Source organism: Eptesicus fuscus, chromosome 17 (assembly GCF_027574615.1).
Source record: "Eptesicus fuscus isolate TK198812 chromosome 17, DD_ASM_mEF_20220401, whole genome shotgun sequence".
Lineage (NCBI taxonomy): Eukaryota > Metazoa > Chordata > Mammalia > Chiroptera > Vespertilionidae > Eptesicus > Eptesicus fuscus.
Genome location: NC_072489.1, coordinates 32,687,068 through 32,714,386, shown reverse-complemented (window position 1 = coordinate 32,714,386; position 27,319 = coordinate 32,687,068). Strand labels below are relative to the sequence as shown.

Here is a 27,319-nt window from a genome sequence, read left to right as displayed (position 1 = left end):
CCAAAGAGCCGCATGTGGTTCTCGAGACGCAGTTTGCCGACCACGGGTTTAGTATATTCTCTGCTCTTTAAATATCTCCAAGGACAGAAGTGCTGCCATGTAAGTTGCTCATTCCAGACTTTCATTCTGATGCTCCTGACGATTCTCTCTATCCAAAATGCTTAAATTTTAGTCTGTTTCCTTATATAGATTTCCTTTGTGGATATGTGTGTATGCCCTTTGACCTTAGAGTTGGAAACAAAAAAAAAAGGAAAGTTCAAGTATCTTGATGTACATGTTAATCAATCTCTCTCTCTCTCTCTCTCTCTCTCTCTCTCTCTCTCTCTCTCTCTCTCTCTCATAGTGTTGAATTTGGTTGAATCTAGCAACTACAGAAACCTGTATGAGGGAATTCATAATATAAAGGCTGTGGTCTCAGACCTACAAAATCATGAAAGTATAGTCAAACAGATCAGATGAGAAAAGAGATGGGAGGTCTTGTTTAGATGGGACCTTTGATATAACATCCGTCTCCTTTTAATGGTCAATCAAGTTGTTCTAAGTGTTCCAACCAAGGTTGTTGGAACTGAGCACAGTGTTTATAATTGGTTATTGCCAGTCATTCTATTTCTGCCTGCCAGTAATAAATCTCTAAGCTGATTTGCCTTAGTATGAAAGTTCTTGTGACACAAAACCTCAGGTTAGTGAAAAACCCATAAAAATAAACAAAGCCAGGAGATTCTGGGTCTCCTTGTAAACTCAATTTCTCCCTTTTTTTTTTATCTATAGGGCCTACTGATGCTTGTAAAAGATAGGTAAAATGTGGTATGTGAATCGTGGTGCCAAAAAGCAGGAGGTAGGTTGATTGTTGCTCAAAGTGGCAAGGTTTAAGACTTATGACTCAGCCCATTCCAGATCATAAATGGGCATATGGTAAGTGAAATAGAATAAAAAAGGCATTCAAGTTACTATGGTAGAGCTTTCATTTAGTGAAGCTAATGGCAGGAGTGAGAAAAGAACTAAATGAAACTATAAGTAAACCTAATTTTAGCCAACTGTTTCAATATCCCTATGCAAACAACTTGACAACTTAGAAAAATCTAAATAAAAATGATTTGAATGTTTCTTTACTTTCTTTCCTGGCAGAGATAGTGTATAGTAAAAATAACACCAATATAGTACCACACTTTTTTAAAAAAGCAAAAGTGAATAAAAAAGAGCAGAAGTAGAAAATATAGATTAACCTCATTTCAGAATATCATTAATTCTCAAAAAAATAGTTCTGGTAACTTCTAGTCTTTGTTTTGTTTTATTTTTTAAATATATTTTTATTGATTTCAGAAAGGAAAGGAGAGGGCGAGAGAGATAGAAACATCAATGATGAGAGAGAAGCATTGATTGGCTGCCTCCTGCATGCCCCCTACTGGGGATGGAGCCAGCAATCTGAGCATGTGCCCTTGACTGGAACTGAAACCAGGATCCTTGAGTCTGCTGAGCCAAACCAGCTCAGGCTCCAGTCACGGTTTAGTCAGGGAAAATAATGAGAAATGTCCAAAGCTTACTAGACTGTAGTGAAAATATTTCAGCTACTCCATAAAAAAAAAAAAAATGATTTGAAATCTAACATACTTGAAAATAAAATTGAAAAATCAAAAGTCATGAATAAATGCTGATCAATGTCTTCTAGTTCTTTAAAGAAATAGAAACTAATCAGTGCTGACCTGAAGTGAATTCATCAAAATGGGCTCCTAAAGTTAATAGCAAATTATAATTATATAGAAACCTCCAAGCATGGTCTGCCTCTACACTGGTGTAAGCCCCTGGGAAAAGCATGGTACATACTCAGCCTATTTCACTTCTCTTATTTGTTCTACCTACCTTTCCCCCTTCACCACTAAAATAACCACACACAGTCCTACCTATTTTCTATGAAAATGGATTCCATTCAAAACACATCTCAAAGGTAGCCACAGAGTGAAAAAAGAAAGAGTCTAAGAGAGGGGAGTGGCTTTAAGATGTCCCTGATATAAGGTGACCATATTTTAACATTGGTAAAGCGGGACACCATTGACGGGGCGGGGGGGGGGGAGGAGTTCTTTTTTTTAAAATATATTTTATTGATTTTTTTACAGAGAGGAAGAGAGAGGGATAGAGAGTTAGAAACATCGATGAGAGAGAAACATCCATCAGCTACCTCTTGCACACCCCCTACTGGGGATGTGCCCGCAACCAAGGTACATGCCCTTGACCTGAATTGAACCTGGGACCCTTCAGTCCACAGGCCAACGCTCTATCCACTGAGCCAAACCGGTTTCGGCCTGGTGGGGGGGGGGGGTTCTTGATTAAAAATTTGGTCTATATTGTAATCGCTTTTGTTTTTTTTAATAAAAGGAAATTCACTTCTTAGATCATCGTTGAATTTGCATCCTCTTTTCTTACTCATTATGTTAAAAATCTAAAAAAATAATTTAAAATTATAAATTATTATATATATATTGCTTAAAAACACAGTAAGTAGGTACATAATTACATGAACATATTTTATTGTTAGTTTATAAATTAAATTAATTTGATTGTTATAAAGTAACTATATTTTAAAAATTATTTTAATCCTTTATTTCTTTCTAAATAATAACAATACTAACTTGTATTATTTTTCCTCTGAATTTGCCGTAATGTAAGTTGTAAGTGTCACTTTCAAGGCCGGCGTTAGACTTTTTGCTGCCACTATAAAATATAAATAATACGAGTACTGTCTGCTAAATTCAAGAAAATTTATGTATTTATGAAATAAATAAATAAATTACTTACCTAAATTATCTGAATAGCTGATTTGTAGTGACATCACTTGTTTAACTAGCTTACTAGCACGCAGTACGATGTGTATCATCTGAGAGACAGTTACAAAATGTTTTCGTCGTTGCCCATCCCAAAAAATGCCATTGTTCATTAAGTCCAAACAATGGTGGTTGAATTCTAACAACTGATCAACAATGCGAACTTTGATAAGCAGTTCTCGATAATCAGTTCTCAACAATTATTTGTTATTATTAAAGTTTAACATTACAAAATTAACAAAAATAATATAAAACTCATATCCTGGCTAAATAGCCACATGGCCGCCGAAAACCGTCTATTCCCTTCCCGTTCTCCCGCCGTTCCCTAGCTTGTCGTGCATTCTTCCCAAAAATTGGGACTTTTTTAAAATGCCACGGGACGCGGGACAAATTGTTAAAAATCGGGACTGTCCCGCCAAAAGCGGGACGTCTGATCACCTTACCCTAATACTTTGAATCAAGTCTATCAGTTGGGGATAGGGGCCACTGGGTGTATGAGTGAAGTTTTAACTGTCTTGTTCTTGGTTTTCTTAAGTGAATCACACAGGCCATATTTGGAAATCATTTGTAAATGTATAATCACTTCTAATTTTGCTTCAAGGCTAGTGTGTAGCATAGTGAATGAACTTAACCAAATTCACATTTCACATCAATAACTCACTCTACTGGCTTCTTGGGTATTAGAATATTTCTAAATGTCTCTCGAAGAACTCTCAATGCCTGTATGTACTTAACTTTCTTTTTAATACCCAATCACTCTTGCCTCCCTAAATTACTCCCTCCCCATCCCCTTGATAGGTGATAAGGAAGGATAAGTGATCAAAGCACCACTCAGGGCAATATTTAGAAACACTGTGTTACTGTTTACCATTTAGATTTTTCTGTTCATTAAAAAAAATACTGTGCTTTTTGGATCATTCTCATCTTTCATATGAGATCAGATCCCCTACTTGCGTGGCTATTGTGAATATATTGAGTCTTCAGTGTTTAACCTAACTTGGAAAACATGTTTGTGTGTGTTTTTTTTGTTGTGTTTTTTTTGCTTTTCTAATTAATATCCAATACAACCTTCTTGAATATAGAAAAACAAATTATATATAATAATAATTTTATCCATCTTTTGTTTAAAATGAGTTAGACATGAAAAAATAAGGAAAATATATGTCAGAAAAATGAGTTGGAACCAGAAGTGACCTCCTGATTCATGGGCTGACACTCAACCACTGAGTCATGTCAGCCAGGCTATATAAAGTGGTTTTTTTTTTTAATATTTAAGGTTTTATCTCAATAGGTGTTTGAAAAATAAATTAGCATATCAACCCTGTGATTTCATAGATATTACTAGAGGCACGGTGCATAAATTTGTGCATGGTTGGGGTCCCTCAGGGTGGCCAGCGGGGTGGCCTGGTGCTGCCCCCTCACCTGCTCCACCATTCCAATCTGTTGGGGCCGGGACCCCTCCCCCCAGCTTCCTCATTGCCTGGGAGCCAAGTGGAGGCTCCGCCCCCCCTCACCATCTGTGGGGCAATTGGCGGGGCAATTTGGCTCCCCGATCGCACCCGCCTTGGCCTGGTGCTGCCTGCTCACCTACTGCACCATCCCACTGCAGTCCCCCTCTGGTCGGGGCTCACTGCTGCCCGCTGCCAGGGCCACGTTGCTGACTCCTGCAATGTTCTGCGCTGCCCCCTGGTGGCCAGTACATGTCATAGCAAGCGGTCGAACTCCCAGTCGAGGGGACAGTTTGCATATTAGGCTTTTATTATATAGGATTGCTTAGATAAAACTAGATTGACTTTTAAAAGGAGGGCATGAATTTAAAGCCAAAACTCTGAAAAGTTCAGTGTTACAGGAAGCACACAGCTAAGGGAACAATTGTGAAGTTGATGCATGAAGGCCTGAAGTTGGCAAAAACTTGGTAGCATTAATGGTTTCAGTCATTAGCTCATGACAAGCCTTGGGCTCTTCTTCTGTAGACTGTGGGTAAGTAACTTGGAGAAATAGAAAGGGAGGATCCAAGTTAGAATCGGTTGTGTTACCTTTTTGTTTCTCCCCTCGTTTTGTTAGGTGATAGAATTTCTTGTGTACAAAGCTCTTTTTTTTAAAATGTATTTTTTAATTTCCCTCATGAATAGCATTTTCCTTACTTGCAGGCAACAATGTGTATCCAGTGAAAAATGTTCCTTTAGCTTTTTCCTTCTTAAACATTTCGTTTCCCAGGTCCTTTGTGGAACCTAAACAACCCCTAATGTCTCTTTCCCTCAACTCTTGTGGTTGGTACTTCCTTATAGTCAGTGTTGCAAGGCGGGGGAGCTGATAACACGGACTTGCTCAAGTCAGATAAGATGTTTAAAAATAAAAGGTACCATGAGCTACAATTAAATAACGCCCGAGAGTCAAAGTAATCTCCCTTTCCATAATAGCTGCCTTATTCAAATAAGAATTCTCAAGTATGAGGTGTGCTGTAGAAAATATTGTCACTTACTCAATTTTTCTTTCAAAGTCAAAATGACATTAAAATTGGAATTAGCATAGTTTTCTAGTATTACATGTTTACATTTTTGTCTCCATCTCTTTCTGAGGTTTTCTTTCAGTCTTGCGTCAAATCTTATCAGTGATTAATTTAAGAGAGGATATGGATTTCTTAATTTGTATATTTTATTTCATATTTTGCATTACATCTTGATGATGACTTTGTTTTCATTGGTAACTGCTTTGCATTTTAATTTTATATTTTTTAATATATTTTATTGATTTTTTACAGAGAGGAAGGGAGAGAGATAGTTAGAAACATCGATGAGAGAGAAACATCGATCAGCTGCCTCCTGCACACCCCCTACTGGGGATGTGCCTGCAACCAAGGTACATGCCCTTGATCAGAATTGAACCTGGGACCTTTCAGTCAGCAGGCTGACGCTCTATCCACTGAGCCAAACTGGTTTCGGCTATTTTATCTTTTTTGTTTAAAGTATTACCTAAGTCCCCTTTTGCCCCCCATTAACCTCTTCCAGCCTGCTCTCATCCTCCCCTCCCCCACAGGCCCTCACCATCCCATTGCCTGTGTCCATGGTTATGCATATACGCATACAAGTTCATTGGTTGATCTCTTCCCACCCACCCTCCCCTGCCTTCCCTCTGAGGTTTCACAGTGTTCCATGCTTCTATGTCTCTGGGTCTGTTTTTGTTCATCAGTTTATTATGTTGATTAGATTCCACATATAAGGGAGATCATGTGATACTGTCTTTCTCTGACTGACTTGTTTCGCTTAGCATATTACTCATCCATCCATGCTGTTGCAAATGGTAAGCATTTTGAAAAACAAGCCTAGCCCTCCTCATTGCCTATTGGAAATGCAACAGGTAAAATAAAGCATGAAGGAGAATTAAAATAATGTGTTTCCTTTCTCTCTTTTAGATGGTAAGGTGGAAGTTACAAAAGAAGGTGTGAAGCTGTGCACCATGGGTCCAGGAAAGGTGTTTGGGGAGTTGGCCATTCTTTACAACTGCACCCGGACAGCGACCGTCAAGAGTAAGACTTTCAGTTTTTTCAGATACTTTCAATGTCTTTTTCCCTAGACCAGTGAGATGTCTATTGACACACTTCTTGGTCTAATCTTTGCAATTTTATTAATCTATATTTCAAGTTTTGCTTTGAAATACATAGCCCATCTATTCGTTTTCCTACTAAAGGATGACTGTTAATCAGTTTTGTGTAACTCAAATTTTATTGCTGCCTTATGAAACGTATCCCTTTAACCTAAAATTTGTATGATTATCAGTTTATAAATTAAAATTAAACAGGAGCAAGACCTTTTTTTTTCTGCCTTGAAAATCCTCAGAATCATATTTAAATTATTTTTTACGTATCTGCTATTTTGGGTTACATTCCCCACATAAATGCTCACTCCATGGTTTAGAAAAATTGAGAGAAGAAATGTTGATCTCATTCAAACGTCAAGTGAGATATATCCTGAATTCTAAAACTGCTTCTGTGTATATTCTTGTCTTCAGCTGCTCATCAAGCTGCATATTATAGCATTTTTCTTTTCTACTGACTGAGCTTATTTTAAATCAGGGCAATAAAGCAGCTTGTTTCCCTAATTTTACATATATGTGTGTATATGATTTCTCTAGCAACTTTTATTGCTTGGTAGAAGCAGCTGCAATAGTTAGAAGGGGGAAAAATGTTTTAAACACTCCTTCTTCCTGACTGCAGGATGTAATGAGTGTGTAACAAACAGCTGAATGCAAATGCCAACCATGGAAGGTCCATTTTACCTTTAGGTGAACATGTATGTGTGCTAGTAATTCGTGTTCAAAAAGGTTTGTCTGATACATTATCCTGTGGATGATAGCAATCACAAATTACTGTGATTAGTTTGTGTCATTAAAAAAATCTGTTGAAAAAATGACATTGCTAATAGCAATCAATTAGTTTTATCTGGATGCCATGGATTATTTTGTTGTTTGGTTTTTTTTCTCTCAGAAGTATGGCAATGATTGACAATATGACATTGAAACTCGGGTTGTAAAGAACTTAAGAATACATGGCCAGTTCTAGAAATTGTCTTATTTATCTTGTTAGTGAATCATCTTTTTATTCATTGAAATTATCAATTACATTTGGGGCCCTTATAAGATGAGCCCTTGTTGGCACTTGATTCTTGATCTCTAAAAGCATAGAACTCTTTTGATTGATAGACACCAACATGTTTTTATTTCATGTGATGATTTAATTACACGACCCAAAGAATAATGAAGCCCAATGAACATAACAGATTCTGCTAGAACTTGAACTCACAAAGTGCCTTAACTAGGAAAAGGCATAGTCATGACACCATTAAATGAACAAACTTAACTATCATGCTTTCTTTTTATGAGAAATAGATTCCTTTTAAGGCAAAAAAAAAAAAAAAAGAGCCAGAATAGAACACTTTGATTGAACAGGCTTTCTCAGAATTGTGAATAATTTTTTTAAAGTGTAAAAGTATTTACAATTTTAAAAGTTTCAGTTCTGTATACTGCTCATTTAATCCAATTAAACTACAAAATTCCCAAAGGTCGACATAGTGCTTAACCTTTGAAATATTGAATTTTTATTAAATACATTTTTAAAATAGACTAAATAATGTATTTAAAGAAATTTTACAACAAAATATTTTTAACCTTTTGCACTCAGATGTTGAGTGTGACTCGACATGGTTAGCATCGGTAGCAGCTCGATGAAAAAAGCAAGCGAGTGCAAAGGGTTAATAATGGATACTTGGCTTCATAAAAATCAACTGTCTTATTCGCATCTTATAAAATAGTATTAATCTGTACTAGATTCTGTTGCACTTCTCTTTGGTAAATTTAAGTGCATCTGATTTGACAAGAAGAAACTAGGTGTTGAATGCAAATTATAATCCTAACTTTTGGGGGCCAAAATGTCCACTATTAATGGAAATTAGTGGAGTATGTTCTTTAACAAAAACTCAAGAAGTCTCAAGTGTGTGTGTGTGTGTATTTGGTTATATTTGAGAAACAGCCTAGAGTTGATGGTGTGCAAATATATTTATGCAAATATAATTTATAGGTGAAAAGGTTTTGTGCATGAGCAATGAATAATATCTATGAACAGTGGTTCCTTTTGAATGTTGTATAAGAACTATAATGTGTGAATAATGATTTTTTGTTGTTCAGGACCTTTTTATCCTATCTCCTATACTATCCAGGGACATTGTACTTGTGACTGTGGTCCTTAAAAACCATTTATAATTTAAATTATAAATTATACCTCAAGCTAATCACTTTATAAATCTGATTAGATTCCATTGTGAATACTACTTGTACCAAATTACTAGTCAATGCTATCAGATGCTTTACATGTGATATTTTAAATGTCCTTAAATGGCTTTTTAGATCCAATCATTTCTCAGGATTCAAAAATTTATCCATTTCTTCTTAACTATCATTTTGTAAGTGATGACCATTTTGAGTAAATTTTGAAATGAAGTCATCCACTTGAGTGCAATAGTCTAAGGAGACGGCCATTCCTACTCAATAGCTTATCATTCATGTGCCTCTTCTTTTCTCATTTACTTGGGCTTGTGATTTCCTTTTCCCAACATCATCTGCTTTCTTTTATGATTGAAACTGTTGGTGATTCCTTTCTATTTTCTTTCTCCCTAGGTTAGCCTGAAATTTTAATGCATTTTTAATCTCACAGTCGTAACTAAATCCTAGGTGGCATCAAAGAGCTCTTTAGTATAAATGAGTCATTTCTTGTTCAAGATGGCACTTCTTTTAAACTGTGTCAGACCATGAATAAATTCCAGTGACTTCTTCTACTAACAAATGTGATCCTAACACCTGTGGGTTTTCTTTAACTTAGGACAGTGGTCGGCACACTGCGGCTCGCGAGCCACATGCGGCTCTTTGGCCCCTTGAGTTTTCAGCAAAGGCCAGCTTAGGAGTACCCTAATTAAGTTAATAACAATGTACCTACCTATATAGTTTAAGTTTAAAAAATTTGGCTCTCAAAAGAAATTTCAATCGTTGTACTGTTGATATTTGACTCTGTTGACTAAGGAATTTGCCAACCACTGACTTAGGATATAAAAAATAGTTTTATTTTCTTATTGAGATATAATTAACATTTAACGTTATATTAGTCTCATTGTACAACATAATGATTTGTTATATGTATATGTTGCAAAATGGTCACCACAGTGTCTAGTTAACATCTGTCACCATCCTTAATTACAATTTTTTTCTTGTGATAAGAACTTTTAAGATCTATTCTCTTAGCAACTTTCAAATGTGCAATACAGCATCATTAACTACTAGTGGCCCGGTGCACAAAAATCATGCACTTGGGGCAGGGGGTGTCCCCCAGCCTGGCCTGTGCCCTGTCACAGTGCAGGAGCCCTGCGATCCATCGCCCCAAAGAGGTGGCCCCTCCCACCCATCCAGGGCTCCTTGATGGACTGCCCCAAAGAGGTAGGCTGGAGTCGGGGGAGGCCTGCAGACCCCGGGGCCAGGCCGTGGCAGAGGCCTGTGGACCTCCACACTCCTGTGGACCCCCGGCTGGGCCTGCAGCAGAGGGGTCTCTCTGTGCACCTGCAGACCCCCAGGCTGGCGCAGGGGGGCTGGGACACAAGCCTCACGTCCTGGGGCCTGTTGCTGGGGTCAGGGTCTCAAGCTTCATGTCCTGGACTCGTTGCCGGGGTCAGGGACACGAGCCTCATGTCTCCGGGTCGATGCAGAAGGTGGGGACACAGCCTGCTGATCGTCGTTACATGACAGCTTTCCGACCAATTTGCACATTATCCTATTATTAGATAGATACTTGTCATGCTGTACATTATTATATTCCCAGGACTTATTTATTTAATAACTAGAAATTTGTACCTTTTGATCCCCTTCAGCAATTTCACCCCCACCTCACCTCTGGTAAATACCAATCTATTCTACCTATGACCTTGAGCACATTTCTTTTCTTTTTCTTTCTTTTTTTTTTAATTTCACATATAAGTGAGATCATATAGTGTCTGTCTTTTTCTTTCTGACCATCAGGGTACTCAAGGTCGATCCATGTTGTAAAAAATGGTAGAATTTCTTTTCTTTTTTTGTGGCTGAATAGTATTTCTAGAAATATGGAAAGAAAATATATATGGTATGGTGCAGATCTGTACTCACAATCTACCGTCCTATAAAACAACATCATCGATTTTCCCCTGAGGAATTTGGATGCAAAAGTATATAAAATCAACATGATATTGGAAACAAAAATCTAATAAATATCCTGAGGTTATTCACAGCTTAAATAGGCTCAAGTTTTCTTTATTAACTGTGATATGAAAATGGCCACTTGTGTCTATCCAATCACAAGCATGCCAGATGCCACGGGGAGGAAAAGAGTCACTTGTTTTATTAGATTTCCACCACACCAAACAGTTACTGTCTCCAATGCTGTTTGAATTTCACATTCTGTTTACATATTTGGGGATTCCACAAACAAAGAAGAGTTCTACCATCCATTTTCAAACCCCACACGGATAGGAATTTCTAATGTGACCCTTGAAAACACCTTTCCACACAATTCCCATGCCTAGAAGCATGTCATTACCACCTTTCCTGACTGTATCACTCCTGGTTGTGATTTCACTTTCACTGCCCTCACAGCTAAAGTCAGATCCATTTACACTCTGGACTTCTTGCCTTGCTTCTAGGCCCCAGGTTCTTTAAAATCACAATAGTAGAAAAGTCGAAGTTACTGGAAATCTAAAAATAAAAAGGAAAAGGCTTTTAGTTTACAATGAAAGAGGGATTCAGAGATACATAGCCTATGTGTGAGTTTGCAAGGATATCTATGTTCTCTTTGTTTTACCTGGATTTCCCTCAACCAGTTCTCACAACTACTCAGGGATTTTTTTTTAAATATATTTTTATTGATTTCAGAGAGGAAGGGACAGGGAGAGAGATAGGAACATCAATGATGAGAGAGAATAATTGATTGGCTCTCTCCTGCACGCCCCACACTGGGGATTGAACCCACAACTCTGGCATGTGCCCTTGACTGGGAATCGAACCATGACCTCTGGTTCATAGGTTCACACTCAACCACTGAGCCATATCGGCCAGCCACTCGGAGATTTTTTTGAAGTTTGAATCTTATGGTTCTTTGCTCCAACTTCAGTTGTACATAAATTGGTCATTTTTGCCTGAAGATACTAAATTGAAGCCTGATCCTCTTACTTTTGAGTTTCCAGCTCACAATGCCCCAAACCTTAGACAGCATATTATTCTAACAGTCTCATTCCAATAGATTTCAATAAAACCCCAAGAATAAAAGGTCTCTCTCTTTGGATAACATTGGATACCAATTTAAGATGATTACCATAGCCCTAACTAGTTTGGCTCAGTGAATAGAGCGTTGGCCTTCGGACTGAAGGGTCCCAGGTTCGATTCCGGTCAAGGGCATATACCTTGATTGCGGGCATATCCCCAGTGAGGGGTGTGCAGGAGGCAGCTGATTGATATTTCTCTCTCATCGATGTTTCTAACTTTCTATCCTTCTCCCCTCCTCTCTGTAAAAAATCAATAAAAAATATATTTTTTTTTAAAAAGATGCTCACCATAGAGAGTTATTTGCAAAGCATGGCTACAGTAGGTGGGTGTGAATCGACTTGAGCAGTTATTTCTCCTTGGATTATTTATAGCACATATATTTAAAAACTCCCCAGCATTAAAATACTTTAGTACTAACATGAAAGATCCTAAACATTCTGCAAGAAATCTGACTAATTAATGACTTTAATAACACTTGGTAAAAATATTTTTCTGCCTTAGTTTGAACACTCTCAAGTTTCCATATTTAGACTTTCCTAGAATATTTGTATAGGGGGACATTGACTAATTAAACTATTTCACTGTGTCATAGACATTTTGGGAACAAAGTTAAAAGGCTTGGATTTTTCTGTTTATCTTTCTTTTTAAAATAAATTTGAGTTAGTGCAAAAGAGATGACTTGTGCATTCCGCTGTAGCTCTGTTTCAAACATCACATTATTCAACCTGACTCAGAAAAGTCTGCCAACCTTCCAAAACCTAAGAAGGTAAATGGGGGTGGGAGAGGTAGGGAGGAAGATTTGACTAAAATTTCTTACTCCAATACCTCTAGGTGCTGTAAATGTAATGCTATACCCATAAGGTCAATATATAGTGCTTTCTATTGGTAAAGGAACAAAAGAAATGAATGCCAATTTTATTGTTATTAAAAGGAAGTAATAGATGAAGCTCTTCTATAGTGGATCTAAGCTGTACAAGGTCCATAAGATAACTGAATCAATAAGCATTTAGACACTTTTTAGATAACATCATTATGGAGTTCTATAAAGCATCATATTTATCATAAAGATATTTTCACGTGTGAAAATGAAACAACACTGTCTGCAATATACAAAATTGTCGTTTATGCAGTTATTACCTGGGGTTTTAATGAGCAGGAGCAACAATGTACTGTCACACTCCCAGTGCTACAGCACAAAAGCAGAGGAGGTAACTGTGCTAATGAGAAATCTCTGTTCTGCTTTAAGGAGGCAAATTAAAAAGATGCATGCTTTGCTTTCTCCCAGGCTAATGAATGCTTTCTTCCAAGAATCTTGAAAGGAGAGAAGTCACAAAATAGGCAGATGAGGACTAGAAACATGACCCTGGTTACAGAAGGAAAAATCCAGTAATTTCCCAGGAACTGTCATCATATTGAACAATGAAGTAGGTTAGGGTAGCATCTTGGGAAGCAGGTCCAGTTGTTCAGTGAGTTAATTAGACAACATTCTTCTTAGCACATTTTTTATCACAAGTGTCTATTAAAAAATACTGTGAAATTAGTAACATCAATCCAATTATGTAACCCCTGAGAAATGCATTTCTTTAATAAAGGAGTCAATTCACTAGGTACCAATGTCGCCACGTAACAGATTAACATAAACAAATGGATATACAGAAGCTATTCTTTAATCTCATTCTTTTATTGTTTAAGTGGATTAAGTTACAAATTTTTTTGATGGGTGTTTTTGTTGTGTGTTTTTTTTCTAGTCTTGATGGGAACTGTTGTAGACAGCATTTACGATACTTATGACATATTAAACTACCAAAGAAGATTTGAGTCCAATATTGACTGGGCCTGGAAGACAGGCATATGTTAGTAATGCTTCTTGTGGGGAAAACAAAACATAAACCTCTCACAGTCAAGGGAAGGCAATAGTACTTAATTCCTTAAGATCTGATAAATTATTTTATCCCCTCCCCCTTCAATTACTCAATCATTGAGGCCTTGAGTGTTCCTATATCTAGAGAATAGTCAGGCTTTAACTGGTAGGAAAGTATTATTTTTTTAAAGATCAGGGATAATTTAATAGTAAATATGAACAATAGGCAAGGAAGGCTGGGGTTTTTTTAGCAGTCTTTTTAATCCTGTAGAATTAATAATTTTTCCACAAAGACCTACATACAGAAAACTTCCACACAAGGTAAAGCTAGTGTCAGTTTTTGGTATACTGAGTGGCCATTCATTCATTTAATAATTTGCCAAGAGGTAATTTTCATATTTACTGAGCTGGTTGAAAGAACCAAAAACAAAGCGGTTGCATTTATCTTTTAAGGAATGAAATGCAGCTTTAGTGGAAGAGTACCGGCATTGTGTAGATTATTAGCACCTTCTTTTGAAGATTATTGAGAAGTAAATTAGGATGACAGGTTGAGGGGGAAGGAAAAACTTTTAAAAAATCATGGTTTGCAGGGCCATGTTGTTAACAAGAATAACAACTAGATTTATTGAATTTGATGGCTAAAATATTGGCTGGAAAATAAAACAAAGAAATTTCATTTGACTTTTGTTGTTCTTTTTCATGCTCATAGTAGTTTGGATTAGAAGAAAACACATGTAGATGGACATTTGTAAGAGAACAGCTGGATTGATGATGTCTAAATAAGTGGAATGTTTTTCACTGGTGGATTATATCCAATTTACTAGTATTGTGAAAAGTGTCCTTATAGTCAGTCTAGGTGGACATCCATTTAATTCATAGTGAGTGCCCAGGAGGTCCTAGATGGGTTGCATGTATCTTAGCATTTGATAATTAGAAGAATAAAAGTCATCATGCATTGTAGTCACCGAGAAAACCTGGGGAGTTCCTTGTAATTGAGACTTGTAGATATCTGAGGCCAGGGGTGTTGAAGAATATAGGTAAGGAAGTGAGCCAGCTAATTTCCACGTGGATCTTGAAGAATTTCATTTTCACTGTGAATGTGATAGTAGATCATAGAAAGCCAGTAATGACTTCTCAGAAAGGCAGGGTATAAACTTTACACTGTAAAGGGTCAAGAATTGATATGAGCTCATGTAGCTGAACAGTGTCGTCTATAGCTAAGTGTTCTTTACTATGGGTGCATGTTTTCTCTGTAGGACAGTCTGCCTTACTAATAATAATTCATACTTTATACCCTCATAATTCTTCCCACATCTAATAGAACAACTTTATTGACTTGAAAGCATCGTTGTCTGTAGTTTTCTGAGTAGAATCAAACAGTGTTATTCAAACTATATTTCTTTTGTTTTATTTCCAAAAAAAAAAAAAATGTAAGGCAGACTTCTGGTTATAGAATGGGGGAGCAGTCTTCTGGAGCCCCATTCAGTGGCCCTGGGTTTCCTTACACTTACTCCTTCTCACTCCTACCCTTGGATTAAGATCTTCTATGGCAGGGGTCCTCAAACTTTTTAAACAGGGGGCCAGTTCACTGTCCCTCAGACCGTTGCAGGGCCAGACTATAGTTTAAAAAAAAACTATGAACACATTCCTATGCACACTGCACATATCTTATTTTGAAGTAAAAAAAACAAAACGGCAAAAACACCCGCATGGGGCCTGCGGGCCGTAGTTTGAGGACGCCTGTTCTATGGCATTTTGTTATTTTAGGTCAGGTGATACAGTTTGAAAACCACTGCTGTAGTTGAATATAAGGTTACTTTTAGTATCTAGGTACTGGTAATTCTTTATAAACTACCTTTATGTACTTACACTTGGCTGTGTGTAGTATCACTGATCTTCACAATGGTCCTGCACCACAGGGATGAGTAGCAATAATAACACCATTGCACAGGTGAGGCAACTGTGCTTTAGAGGGCTTCTGGAACTTCTTAAGGTCACACATCTGGATTGCTAAACTGTACCTTGCTCCTTGACAGCCCCCCGGTAAGACAATGAGCTGCATCATCTCAACCTTTGTTTCAACCTTAACTTGTTGAATAACCTTTCACCACGTTACTGACAAAGTTGGTTCAGACAGATGTGTACTTAGAAAGAACTGGTACGAGAAATACTAACATCAAAAACAAACTACAGGTAAGACTGCAGGGGACAGTGAGTAGATCAAAAAGCCTGTGCTTTCCGATGCAGTTCTTCTGCTCGGAGGCAGGACTTCGGATTGTGTTGGCTAAAGTCCTATTGTCATCACATCCCTTTTGGGTGGCACTCTCAGGACTTCCCTGAGAAAGGTTTGTGTGTGTTTGTGGGCTGTGTACACAACTACAAGTAGGTGCCTAGTGTATCAAGGTATTGGGAAAATTAAGAATAGATAGCTACTGGGCCTGGATTTACAATGTCAATTATTTTCTATAGTAATATTTCAGACCAATGACACTAATAGTTTTTATCTTAAGGTGCAGCCTGGAAATTCCAGACTTCTGGTGTCCAATTTGTTGTCTTCTTTGATTGCCTTAGCAAAGAATATTAATCTCTTCTGTGCTTACCACATTCTTTCTGGATAAAGACGTTGATCATGGCCACAATTCTCATAAGAATGAATAAAATCCTGCTCCCTCTCTCCCCCCAAAATTTCAAGTTCCTCATACTCTGGTCAAAGCCTTGACCTTTTATCTATAGTTTGAAGTTAGCAATTCCTGGTTTCCCCAAAGTTGTAGTTAACCCATGTTGTTGAAATTTTCATATTCATTGCCTTTCACTGTCATTTAATACTTATAGGTGGAACTATAACCATTTATATGGAGTTTGTCACTGATATACAGCCACTAAAAGTTATCCAGTAGGCTTGATCATAATCTGGAATGAGGGACTAAAAATATAGGAAATGAGGTTCTTACTGCTGTGGAGTGGCCCAAACTATGTGCAGCACAAAATGTAATAATGAAGTTTTCAGACTATCAAGATAATCAAAATAGAGTTTCTGAAATGCTAAACATCTGAAACTTCAATTTGAGTTGGAAGAGACCTTAGACATCAAGAATGAAGTGCCTTTGTCTGTAATTAGTTTTAGGACTAATAAAAATGGAAATGAACTCAAGATGTTTTGGGCTTTTTAAAATTAGATCAAAATATATTTTCCGAGTCTCAGATTTAAAAAGAGAGACAGAAAGAGAAAGAGCTAAATGAAAGATGTAATCTTTTATTTACTCATTCTCTGAATCTCTTGACTTGGGCTCAATGTTTTTCAATCAGAATGGCTTAGGCCATAAACAATAGCAGATAATTATAAAAGCAGCAGGAATATTTTTCTGTATTTACTTTTTTTTCATAATACTCATTTGAATTAATTTAATATGCCTCTTTAATTTTTTTCATATTTTTGATCATAAAAACAATGTTTAGAAAATATATACACATAAAGATTTTTAAATTATTTATACCCCACTACCCAGAAAGAATGCTTTGGACATTTTGCACTTCCTTCTTTCTCTCCCTGAATGTTTTAACACTGCTTCTCTTTTTAATGCATATGCTCAAGTCTGAACATTACTCATTTGTTTATGTGCTTCTGCTGTTCTTAAGGTATTATTTCGGGTCAAGGTGGATGGATTTTATTTTCATTTCCTCTTTGAGCTTTGTACTTGGAGGGTGACATAACTGTGCCTTGTCTTCCAATATTTTTCTGTTCAGTTTTTGCTATTTAATAAATAGTTTCTTTTCTATTCTTGATGTGTTTATTCTTCTTGGTCCATGCACCTTAATACCTGAGACTACTAATAATTGGTATTCATGTTTCATGAATACTATGAGTTAGAAGCTATTGTGCATGCCCTTTGTTAATAGGACTGATTAAATTGGAATAGCAAGTAGTGGTGAGAGTATTGGTGTCTTTCTACAGATATCTCCAACAGCAATGATTACCTGGTGGTTGCTGTGGCACCGATTTAGAGCATTTGAATTTATAGGTTTTCCCAAAATTTGCAAAGGCATTCTGGCATTCTGTGTTAGGACCTGTAGTTTTATTTAGTTGAGTCACTGGGTAGCTTGACATTTGTGGGATAATTCTGTTGATTGCCTTAAATTGCTCAGCAGAATCATTTTAACAATTAAATGTTGGTAAGCTTGATTCATATACACCCATGGCATTAACATCTCAGAGCATTAGTGAAGTGGGTGCTTTATTTCTTTTCCAGATGAGTTACTGAGGCATACAAATGTTTGGCATTTGGGCAAGCTAAGTTCCATTTATCCTATAAACTGATGCTCAATTGTTAATATTTGGGAAATGTGTTAGTCCATGTGGTAAACTATGCAGGATAATTTTCAAATTTTAGGATGAAGTTTATAAACCGATAGCCCCAGTATAGATAAGCTGCCTTCTGATATACTCTTTTCTTTTCAAAAGGTGTTCTTCTTAAGCAAATCATTTCATAACCATTTAGAGTGATCCTATGCCTTCTTTCATCAGTAGGAAGTTTCTATCCATTTGGCTCTTCAAAAATATAACTTATTTATATTAAGCTTATAATTTGGGCTTATAATTAAAAATTTGTCCTTAGTATATTCTGCATAGTGCTTTTGTACTTCTTCAAAAATCACCTTTTGAAGTAGAATTGTTATCGGTGGAATTGGAGTTCTTGGGGTACGGTGAGGAAAAGGAATTCAAGGGAGGATAGGGTTTCAAGGAAAAGTTCATTGATGATATCATATTGAGGAGGTTCTCTCCCAAGATCCCATCTCTGTCGTCTGTCCTGCTATAGAAAAGTCCAATCTTATCTTCACCAGGGCCAGAATTATGCCACTGTCCAGAATTTCTGTTCCATATTAAAGTACAGTTCAATCCAGCATCTGGCTAGCTTAGCATGTGTTCCCGGCTTCAGTACATTGTGTGTGGGGTCCGCATGGCAATAGGCCATGAGGCCTCTTAAGGACATATGGCTATGAAGAGAGGACAGGTGAGCACATGAATGAGTGCAGGTCACAGAGCAAGAGAGAGCAAGTGGGAACAGGAGAAGAGAGAGGAAATTCGGGGGATTTTAACCAGGAGCTTCTTTAAGCAAACAAATGAAACTTCCCAGATTTCAATCACTTCTGATGGGGTCCACCCCCTAGCCAATCCATTGTTTGAAGGCTAGATTGACAGACAAGCAATTACAATGATAATGGTGGTGTTACAGCTAAGATCACCTTCTTGGGACCTAAGAGAAAATGTTGAAGGCCAGTGGCTAAGAGTCTTTTGGATTTGGCCATGGTGGGACGCTGTAAACTTTAACTTTGGTCAGATGGTATTTAGAAGCCCATAGAATACTTTTTTTTTCCCCCACACAGAGCATTTAGAGCATAGAGAATACTGACAGGAAGGTATTGACAGAGGTTATTGGTAATATAAAAAGAATCATAAATAGTATTTTAGGCCTTACAATTTTCTAAGTAAATGGTTATTATGGCATGCATTTTAGTGTCTTATAGATAGTCAGAAAGGATCAAGAAAGGGCAAACTTCATAAACTTTATTAATAAAATTGCTTTTATGTATATGTTTCTTAAGAAAATGCATATTTTAGCCCTAGCTGGTTTGGCTCAGTGGATAGAGCGTTAGCCTGCGGACTGAAGGGTCCCAGGTTCGATTCTGGTCAAGGGCACATGCCCGGGTTGTGGGCTGGGGCATGCAGGAGGCAGCTGATCAATGATTCTCTCTCATCATTGATGTTTCTATCTTTCTCTCCCTCTCCCTTCCTCTCTGAAATCAATAAAAATATATTTAAAAAAAAAAAAAAAGAAAATGCAAATTTTTTAATTTAAAAAATTTTGAGTTTTTGTTTTTTCACATGAAGGCCAAATCCTGGGTGTATCTAAATGTCAAAAAGAGATATAAAAAGTGAGGAAAATATTCTGAACATTCTCTCTCCAGTGCTTGCGTAGGGACCTGAGGGATTGGGAAAAACCCACCGAGTGTCAAAGCATGTGAATATATTTACAAATAAAGAAAACCAGTCAAGATAAGAAACATACATGTAATAATCCAATGTTTATGGCGTTTAGTAGAGCTCATACACTGTGGAATTAATCTTGTTGAAAAAAATTTTTGAGATAAAGGGATGGTATAGAGAAAAGAATGAAGGAAACTTGAATATTTGTATAGCCTAATGCTGTTTTACTATTCAAACTTTTTGGTTCACTAGAATACATTATTTTAAGTGTACATACTATTTAATAAAGAGAGAATATGCTAATTGACCCTCACGCTGTTGCAAAGATAGCGGCACCCACAGCCAATAAGGAGGGAATATGCTAATTGACTGACACATCCTCAAAGATGGTGGCATCCAGTCCCCTCAACCCCACTGAGGCAGCAGATGCGTGGCAAGGCCGGACCCGCTCCTGACGTGCACCTGACTCTGGAGTCCCCCAATCCCCTCAGCCCCCCAGCCCCCCAGGGCCGGCCTGAGGAATAGGCAAGCCTCGGATGGTGGCTGCCCAGCCATCCAGGGCCGGCCCGAGGCGCAGGTTACCAGGGCCAGCCTAGGCTTGTGCTGCCGGCAGTAGTAGCAGCAGAGGTGTGATGGTGGTGTCGCCTTCCCCTGATCGCCAGGTCGCCTCTCACCCCTGAGGAATCCCAGACTGTGAGAAGAGGCAGGCTGGGCTGAGGGACCCCCCCACACACACACTCCAGTGCATGAATTTTCATGCACTGGGCCTCTAGTTGATTATAAAATTCCTTATTAATGATGAGTTTTTTGACATTTTAAATCCTAGCTAACTCATTATGACATAATTCCATCAGTGCCTGTTTTTATTCCTCTTAAGAGAAATCATAGTAACTTTGGAACTCAGTAACTACAGAAAGACTTTTTTTCTGTTAATGCTAATAACATTTTCTGCTTAGTGTTTTGAAAGAAACCTTGAAATGCTTTTCAAATATCTCAGCAAATTGTGAATATAACATTATGCTCATTTGAATCACAGAATTTTGCCAGTATTTAAGGGCCTTTTTTTTTTTTTTTTAGAGAGAGAAAAAGAAAAAAGGTTATATGTCATGGGGAAGAAAAAAATAAATGTTTTGAGTTCATCTGCAATAATATTTTCATATAACTTGGAGGAGATATTAGCTTCCTTTCTATTATGGCTATACTTTAAAAATACTATTTTATCCCGGCTAGCATAGCTCAGTAGCTCAACCTCTGAACCAGGAGGTCACGGTTCATTTCTGGATCAGGGTACATGCCTGGGTTGCAAGCTCAATCCCTACTGTGGGGCATGAGGATGCAGCTGATCAGTGATTTACACTCATCATTGAGATCTCTCTCTCCCTCCCTCTCTCTCTCTCTCTCCCTCTCTCTCTCTCTCTCTCTCTCTCTCTCTCTCCCTCCCTCCCTCCCTCCCTCCCTCCCTCCTTCTCTCCCTTCCTCTCTGAAATCAATAAAATACTTTTTAAAAATGCTATTTTAAGGAATTCTTGGAAATATCTTGAAAAATTCAGATGCAGGCATTATGTGTATATAGTGACACAAGGAATTGAAACAATTTTCCACCTTCCCTTTCAACCTCCCCCACCCCTGGTTCTTCCAGAATAAACTTGACTCCCCTCCCCATACTGGGACGCAGTGGCAAGAGGCATGGACTTGAAACCCAAGTTTGACAGCTCTATTTCTTGGGTATCTACCCTAAGCAAGTTATTTAATTCATGTGAATCTAAAATTTCTAACGTGAAACACTATGGAATTAAAAAAGCTATATGCAGTATTCAGTAGACACTCAGTAAATATTTGCACTTTGCCTTTTTACAGAGCACTAGGTAGATAAAAGGGACAGAAAACCTGCCACTTAAAAATATCTTTCTATCTAACGACTGTCTATTAAATTCATGCTTGCTTTTATAGGCCTCACTCAATATCCTTCTCCTTTTCTCTAACCCCTTCCTTGTTTGTATCTCATTCTGAATTGTGGTAGTGTCTCCTTCCCTAAATTGTCAGGTCTTTATACGTCTAGACTATGCCTTAATTTACTTCATCCACATTTCCACTTCACATTTTCTTGGGAAACTTGTGTTGAACTGCCTGAGGGTTGGAGAAGGTTCTCATGGAATGAAGAACTCAATTTGTGACAGCCTTCAAGGACCCTTCTTAGAAGCTGAAATACTGTCACAGAGACAGGTATTCCTGCATCTAAACCATGAAGATTTCTTTAAAAAATTTTTTTTCAACTATAGTTGACATTCAATGTTATTTTGTATTAGTTTCAGGTATACAGTATAATGGTTAGAGAAACATATTACAAAGTGTTTCCCCTCAACATTTCCAGTACCCACCTGGTACCATACATAGTTAATGCAATATTATCTATACTAATAAAAGGGTAATATGCTAATTAGACCGGGTCGACCGGCCATCTTCCAGATGTCTGACTTCCTTCCAGACAATGCCATGGTGGTGGGGGCAAGGCAGAGACATTTAGGGGCGATTAGGCCAGCAGGGGAGGGCAGTTGGGGGCAAGATCAGACCAGCAGGGGAGGGCAGATGGGGGAGAGATTAGGCTGGCAGAGGAGGGCAGCTGGTGAGATCAGGCCGGCAGGGGAGGGCAGTTAGGGGCGATCAGGCAGGCAGAGGCAGTTAGGGGCAATCAGGCAGGCAGGCAGAGAGGTTAGGGGTGATCAGGCAGGAAGGGGGGCAAGGTAGGGGTGATCAGGCCAGCAGACAGAGGGGTTAGGGGTGATCAGGCAGGCGAGTGGTTAGGAGCCAGTTGTTCTGGATTTCGAGAGGGATAGAGGGATGTCCGACTGCCCCCCAGGGGTCCCAGATTGGAGAGGGTGCAGGCCGGGCTGAGGAACCCCCCTTGGTGCATGAATTTTGTATACCGGGCCTCTAGTTAACTATATTCCCTATGCTGTACTTTATTCCTCAAGACTCTTTTGTTATTATCAATTTGTACTTCTTAATTCCTTCACCTCTTTCACCCAGTCCCTCAACCCTCCCTCCTCTCTGGCAACCACCAATCTGCTCTCTGTGCCTATGAATCTGTTTCAGTTTTGTTTGTTCATTTTGTTCTTTAGATTCAACCAAGATTTATTTCTGTTTGTTTACTTTCTATTGATTTTTTAGAGAGAATGGAAGGGACAGAGAGAGAGAAACACTGACGTTAGAGAGAGATACATCAAGAGACACATTGGTTGGTTGCCTCCCACACAGGGATCTAGCCTGCAACCAAGGTGTGTGCCATTAACCAGAATCAAACCTGTGAGCCTTCAGTCCACAGGCCAATTCTCTGACCACTGAGAAAAACTGGCTATGGCTGAAGATTTCTCAATGATGATGCATTTGGACTATTCATTACTACTTCTTAAGGCTTTATAATACTCTTGCCAGAGTCTTAAACAATCTAAAGGAAATATCTGTAGATACCATGATGATGTTTCCATTTATACACAAGTTTTAGCAGTTCTTTTAAAGGGTGCCTTCCCTCATCTTGGTATTTAGTTAATTTGGAAAACTTATGATCTAAGCACATTTATTAGCAAAACTTCTTTTTGACCCATGAAAATGAAGAAGAAGGACTATAAAATACATTCCTAAGCTGTGCTTCCATTTTACTCTACTTGTGACTCTGCAAATATTGTCGATGCATGAAACAAGGTCAGAGTAATTCTGATGGATGGGCTGACTGAATTTGCTAATGATAGAAAACCTTTATTTGAAATAGGCCATGGCATGAAATGGAATTCAACCTGGACTTACCTTGTTGATGCTTTTTTATAGGGAATAACGTATTGCCAAGCCAGTGCCGTTTCTATTTGCATACACATCATTGTCTTTAAATAAAGGCCATCTATTTCTCAAACAGAAATCACCTGTTTATTTTAATCAATAATGTTTCATGTATATTCTCTTTCATTTGAATTTTGGAGCACCTGCTAGCTATAAACCCCCACATGAGACTCATTGCTTAATACAGTGTTCCTCTACGAATGAAACCTGGAACGTTAGGGACATGCACTATAAACTTGTGTTCCTTTATGCCCCCTTAATCTCCTAAACAAAAGAATGCTTTCAACTCTGGATTGAGATACCTGTATTTTTTTATTTTGTTTTATTTATTTATTTTTTTTACTTTGTAGAGAAAGTCGTAGTCAGCTTTGTGATATTAGGGCAGTTGAGCTTAATGCTGTTATAGATCCAATGTTTTCTTAGACAAATAGAAAATCCAATATGTATCTTTCAATCAAGGTTTATAGTGAAATCGACACCCTTAATATTGAGGCCTTTTTAGCCATATTATTAGCCACTTTAATAGATGTTAGTTTTATTTTTAGTAAAGGGAAAACAGATAGTGTCCTGGTTATCCTCTGTATTCTTGGTTGACCATAGCTGAATTCATAAACATCTGGAACTCTTCCTTTGGGGTTCCAATTATTGGAAATAAACTGCTTGGAATTATTCACAGGATTAGTGGACAACAAGGTTCCTGCCCTGAGGATTTTCTTGTTTTGAATAACAGATATCCCCTTGAAGATGGTTAGACAGAACTCATTTGCACTAAGCGCCTGAGTACCAGATCTTGGAAGTAATTAGATTGCTTCACAGCTTAGTTTTGCAAGCCTTACTAAGTATATGGATTCTTAAATAAACAATAAGAAAATAATCTTATGAAGAATGACAGCCCACATACAAATTCCCCAGTATAATAAAAACTGATTAAGGTTGTTGTTCAAGGGAGGCAAGATTCCTAAGCACATACCTACCAGGCTCAACTACAATTTTGTGTTGTCACTAAGTAAATATTAGGGCATGTTAAATGACATTGTTTGCTTTTGTTGTTATTATCATTACTGTACATTTTATGAGTTAGAAAAAGGCTTTGGAAACAAAGGGGGCATAGGGATACTTTTTCTTCCTTCTCAGACTGATTTGAATTATGTTCACACTTTCTTATGCCTTAAGGAGAAGAGAACACACTATTTAGTGTCATGTTACATCTCAAATGTGCCAGTGTTGTGTAGCAGCCTGCTAACAGTGACAACTTGTGTTGGTAGCAGCTATTCACACCTGTTAATAAGGCACTGCAAGAGGGGCTCTCCCCAGCCTGGCTTCCCTGTAAACAATTATTCTCATGAGATCCAGAGGTCTCTTTCCACCTCTTCATTTTTCGTATATCTCAGCTACCCTCATATCAGCCTATCCCTCTGATTCCTTGACTCCCTCTCCAAAGTGCCTCCCTTGGTTTTTAATTCTCAAGTACAATTAAAAATACACTAAGTTTTGTCAGGGGTTTGATTGCAATCTCTCTCTCTCTCTCTCTCTCTCTCTCTCTCTCTCTCTCTCTCTCTCTCTGTTTTGCTGTAGAATGACTACCTATAGATAGTCCTCTGTATTTTTTTAGTAACCTCAAAATTGAAATATCTTTTTGCAGAACAGTGATCCATCTCTATTGTTTGACCCTTTAAAAAAAATAGCTAAGCTTTATGTTTACATTTTCAAGTCAATGCTGATTAAGGATCTTAATATATTTTGACATCATCAACAATTTAAGGCACATTGGCTTCAAACAATTTCATGCTTCTAAATCTATACCAAAATGATGTCACTTTCTAACTCCTTAAATTCAATTAATCAGTGCTCACTATTTTGTCACTCTATAATTCTTAAAATCTATAATGAGATGGTTATTTTTTCCTGCAAAATATTGTTCAAGGGGTGATCTGTCATTATATTCCAATTAATACTCAGATCACCACAAGGCTTTTAACTCTTCCCACATTTGTTAAAGAGCATAACTATATCTTGAGAGGATAATGAAGAACATTTGCTAGATGCAAGGAGTACATGCATTGATAACTTAGTTTGGTAAGTTGAAAAGGAAAAAGTAAAATATAAAGTTAAAAGTACACAAACTTTACAAATATGCCAAATGGGAAATACCTGTTGAAGTCATTTTAAAAAACTTAGAATATTTAAAATTCGAACTACAATTTCAAAGTTCTAAAACCCTGTACACTGTAATTTTTAAAATGAGAAGACATTTACAAATTATGATTTTAAAAATGACATCTTTCTGTTAAAGGAAATTATAATTTGTCAGGAGATTTGAAGTTTGGAAGTGAGTGTGTGTGTGTGTGTGTGTGTGTGTGTGTGTGTGTGTGTGTTTGGGCAGGGAAGAGCGATTTTTTGGTATTTTATTAAATATATAAGCATCTTGCCGAAACCGGTTTGGCTCAGTGGATAGAGCGTCGGCCTGCGGACTCAAGGGTCCCAGGTTCGATTCCAGTCAAGGCACATCCTGGTTGCGGGCACATCCCCAGTAGGGGGTGTGCAGGAGGTGGCTGATCAATGTTTCTCTCTCATCGATGTTTCTAACTCTCTATCCCTCTCTTCCTCTCTGTAAAAAAATCAATAAAATATATTTATATATATATATATATATATATATATATATATATGTATATAAGCATCTTGAAATATAGATTTGTACTTTATAAGTATCAACCCCATTGTCAAATAAACATTCACATCCTATCTAATAAAGAGGGAATATGCTAATTGACCATCACACCCTCACAAATATGGCGGCACCCACAGCCAATAAGGAGAGAATATGCTAATTGACGGTCACACCCTCAAAGATGGTGGCACCTACAGCCACAAGATAGTGGCACCTAGTCCCCTCAGCCCCACTGGGGTGGCAGGCACGCAGCATGGCTGGGCCCGCCCCGTGTGCCTGCCTTCAGAGTCCCCCAGTCCCCTCAGCCCCCCAGCTTCCCAGGGCTGGCCCAAGGTGCAGGCAAGCCTCGGATGGCGTCTTCCCAGCTGCCCAGGGTCACCCGAGGCACAGGTAATCAGGGCCAGCCAAGACTTGCGCTGCCAGCAGTGGCAGTAGCAGAGGTGTGATGGGAGCATCACCTTTCCCTGATCGCTGGGTTGCTTCCCACCCCTGAGGGCTCCTAGACTGTGAGAGGGGGCAGGCTGTGCTGAGGGACCCTCCTCCAGTGCATGAATTTTCATGCACTGGGCCTCTAGTATTAGCATAAAGTAAGCATTAGTAGAAATCAGAGGCAAGATGTGGGAAATTAATAGGGAGTTGTAGTTGAGGTCAGGGTGGCTCCCAACAATCCCTGACTCCTGATGTTCACCCCCTTGTATAATTCCCTCCCCTTGAGTATTCACTGGACTTAGCGACTAGCTTCTAATAAATAGAACCAGACCTACCTGAAAGTGGTTCAGGATGACCGTAAGGAATTTGACTCACCGCTAGGAAGAAACTAAGCCAGAAACTACCTGGACAATAGAGCTCATGACTTAATGTTATCTGAGAGCCTATTGCTGCCAAATAAAAGCAGTGTAATTAGAAACAAAAGTCACATGATGGCAGTTATCATGAATAACCTACATGAAGGAAATTATTTGAGTCATTTGATTTATTTCCATTTCTAATATTTGGGGACTTCAGAGAGGTAATGAATCAGAAAAAACTAAATATCTCAACCACCCAATCTAATAAAAGAGTAATATGCAAATTGACCATCACACCAAAACACAAGATGGCCACCCCCATGTGGTCAAAGATGGCTGCCCCCATGAGGACACAAGATGGCCACCACAAGATGGCTACTACAAGATGGCCTGTAGGGGAAGGCAGTTGTGGGAAGTTAGGTGTGACCAGGCCAGCAGAGGAGGGCAGTTGGGCGTGACCAGGCCAGCAGAGGAGGGCAGTTGGGGGGGGACCAGGCCTGCAGGGGAGGGCAGTTGGGGGTGGGGGGGACCCAGGCCTGC

At 38.3% G+C, this 27,319-nt stretch overlaps 1 protein-coding gene across 2 annotated transcripts in view; it reads left to right on the top strand.

Moving 5' to 3' along the window:
- The window catches only part of PRKG1 (protein kinase cGMP-dependent 1), a 1,119,499-nt gene that overhangs the window by 441,306 nt on the left and 650,874 nt on the right, over window positions 1–27,319 (top strand). For both annotated transcript variants that reach the window (XM_008152952.3, XM_008152951.3), the window contains exon 3: window positions 6,229–6,342. In XM_008152952.3, the coding sequence (XP_008151174.1) occupies window positions 6,229–6,342 (114 nt within the window). The remainder of the gene's footprint in view (window positions 1–6,228; window positions 6,343–27,319) is intronic.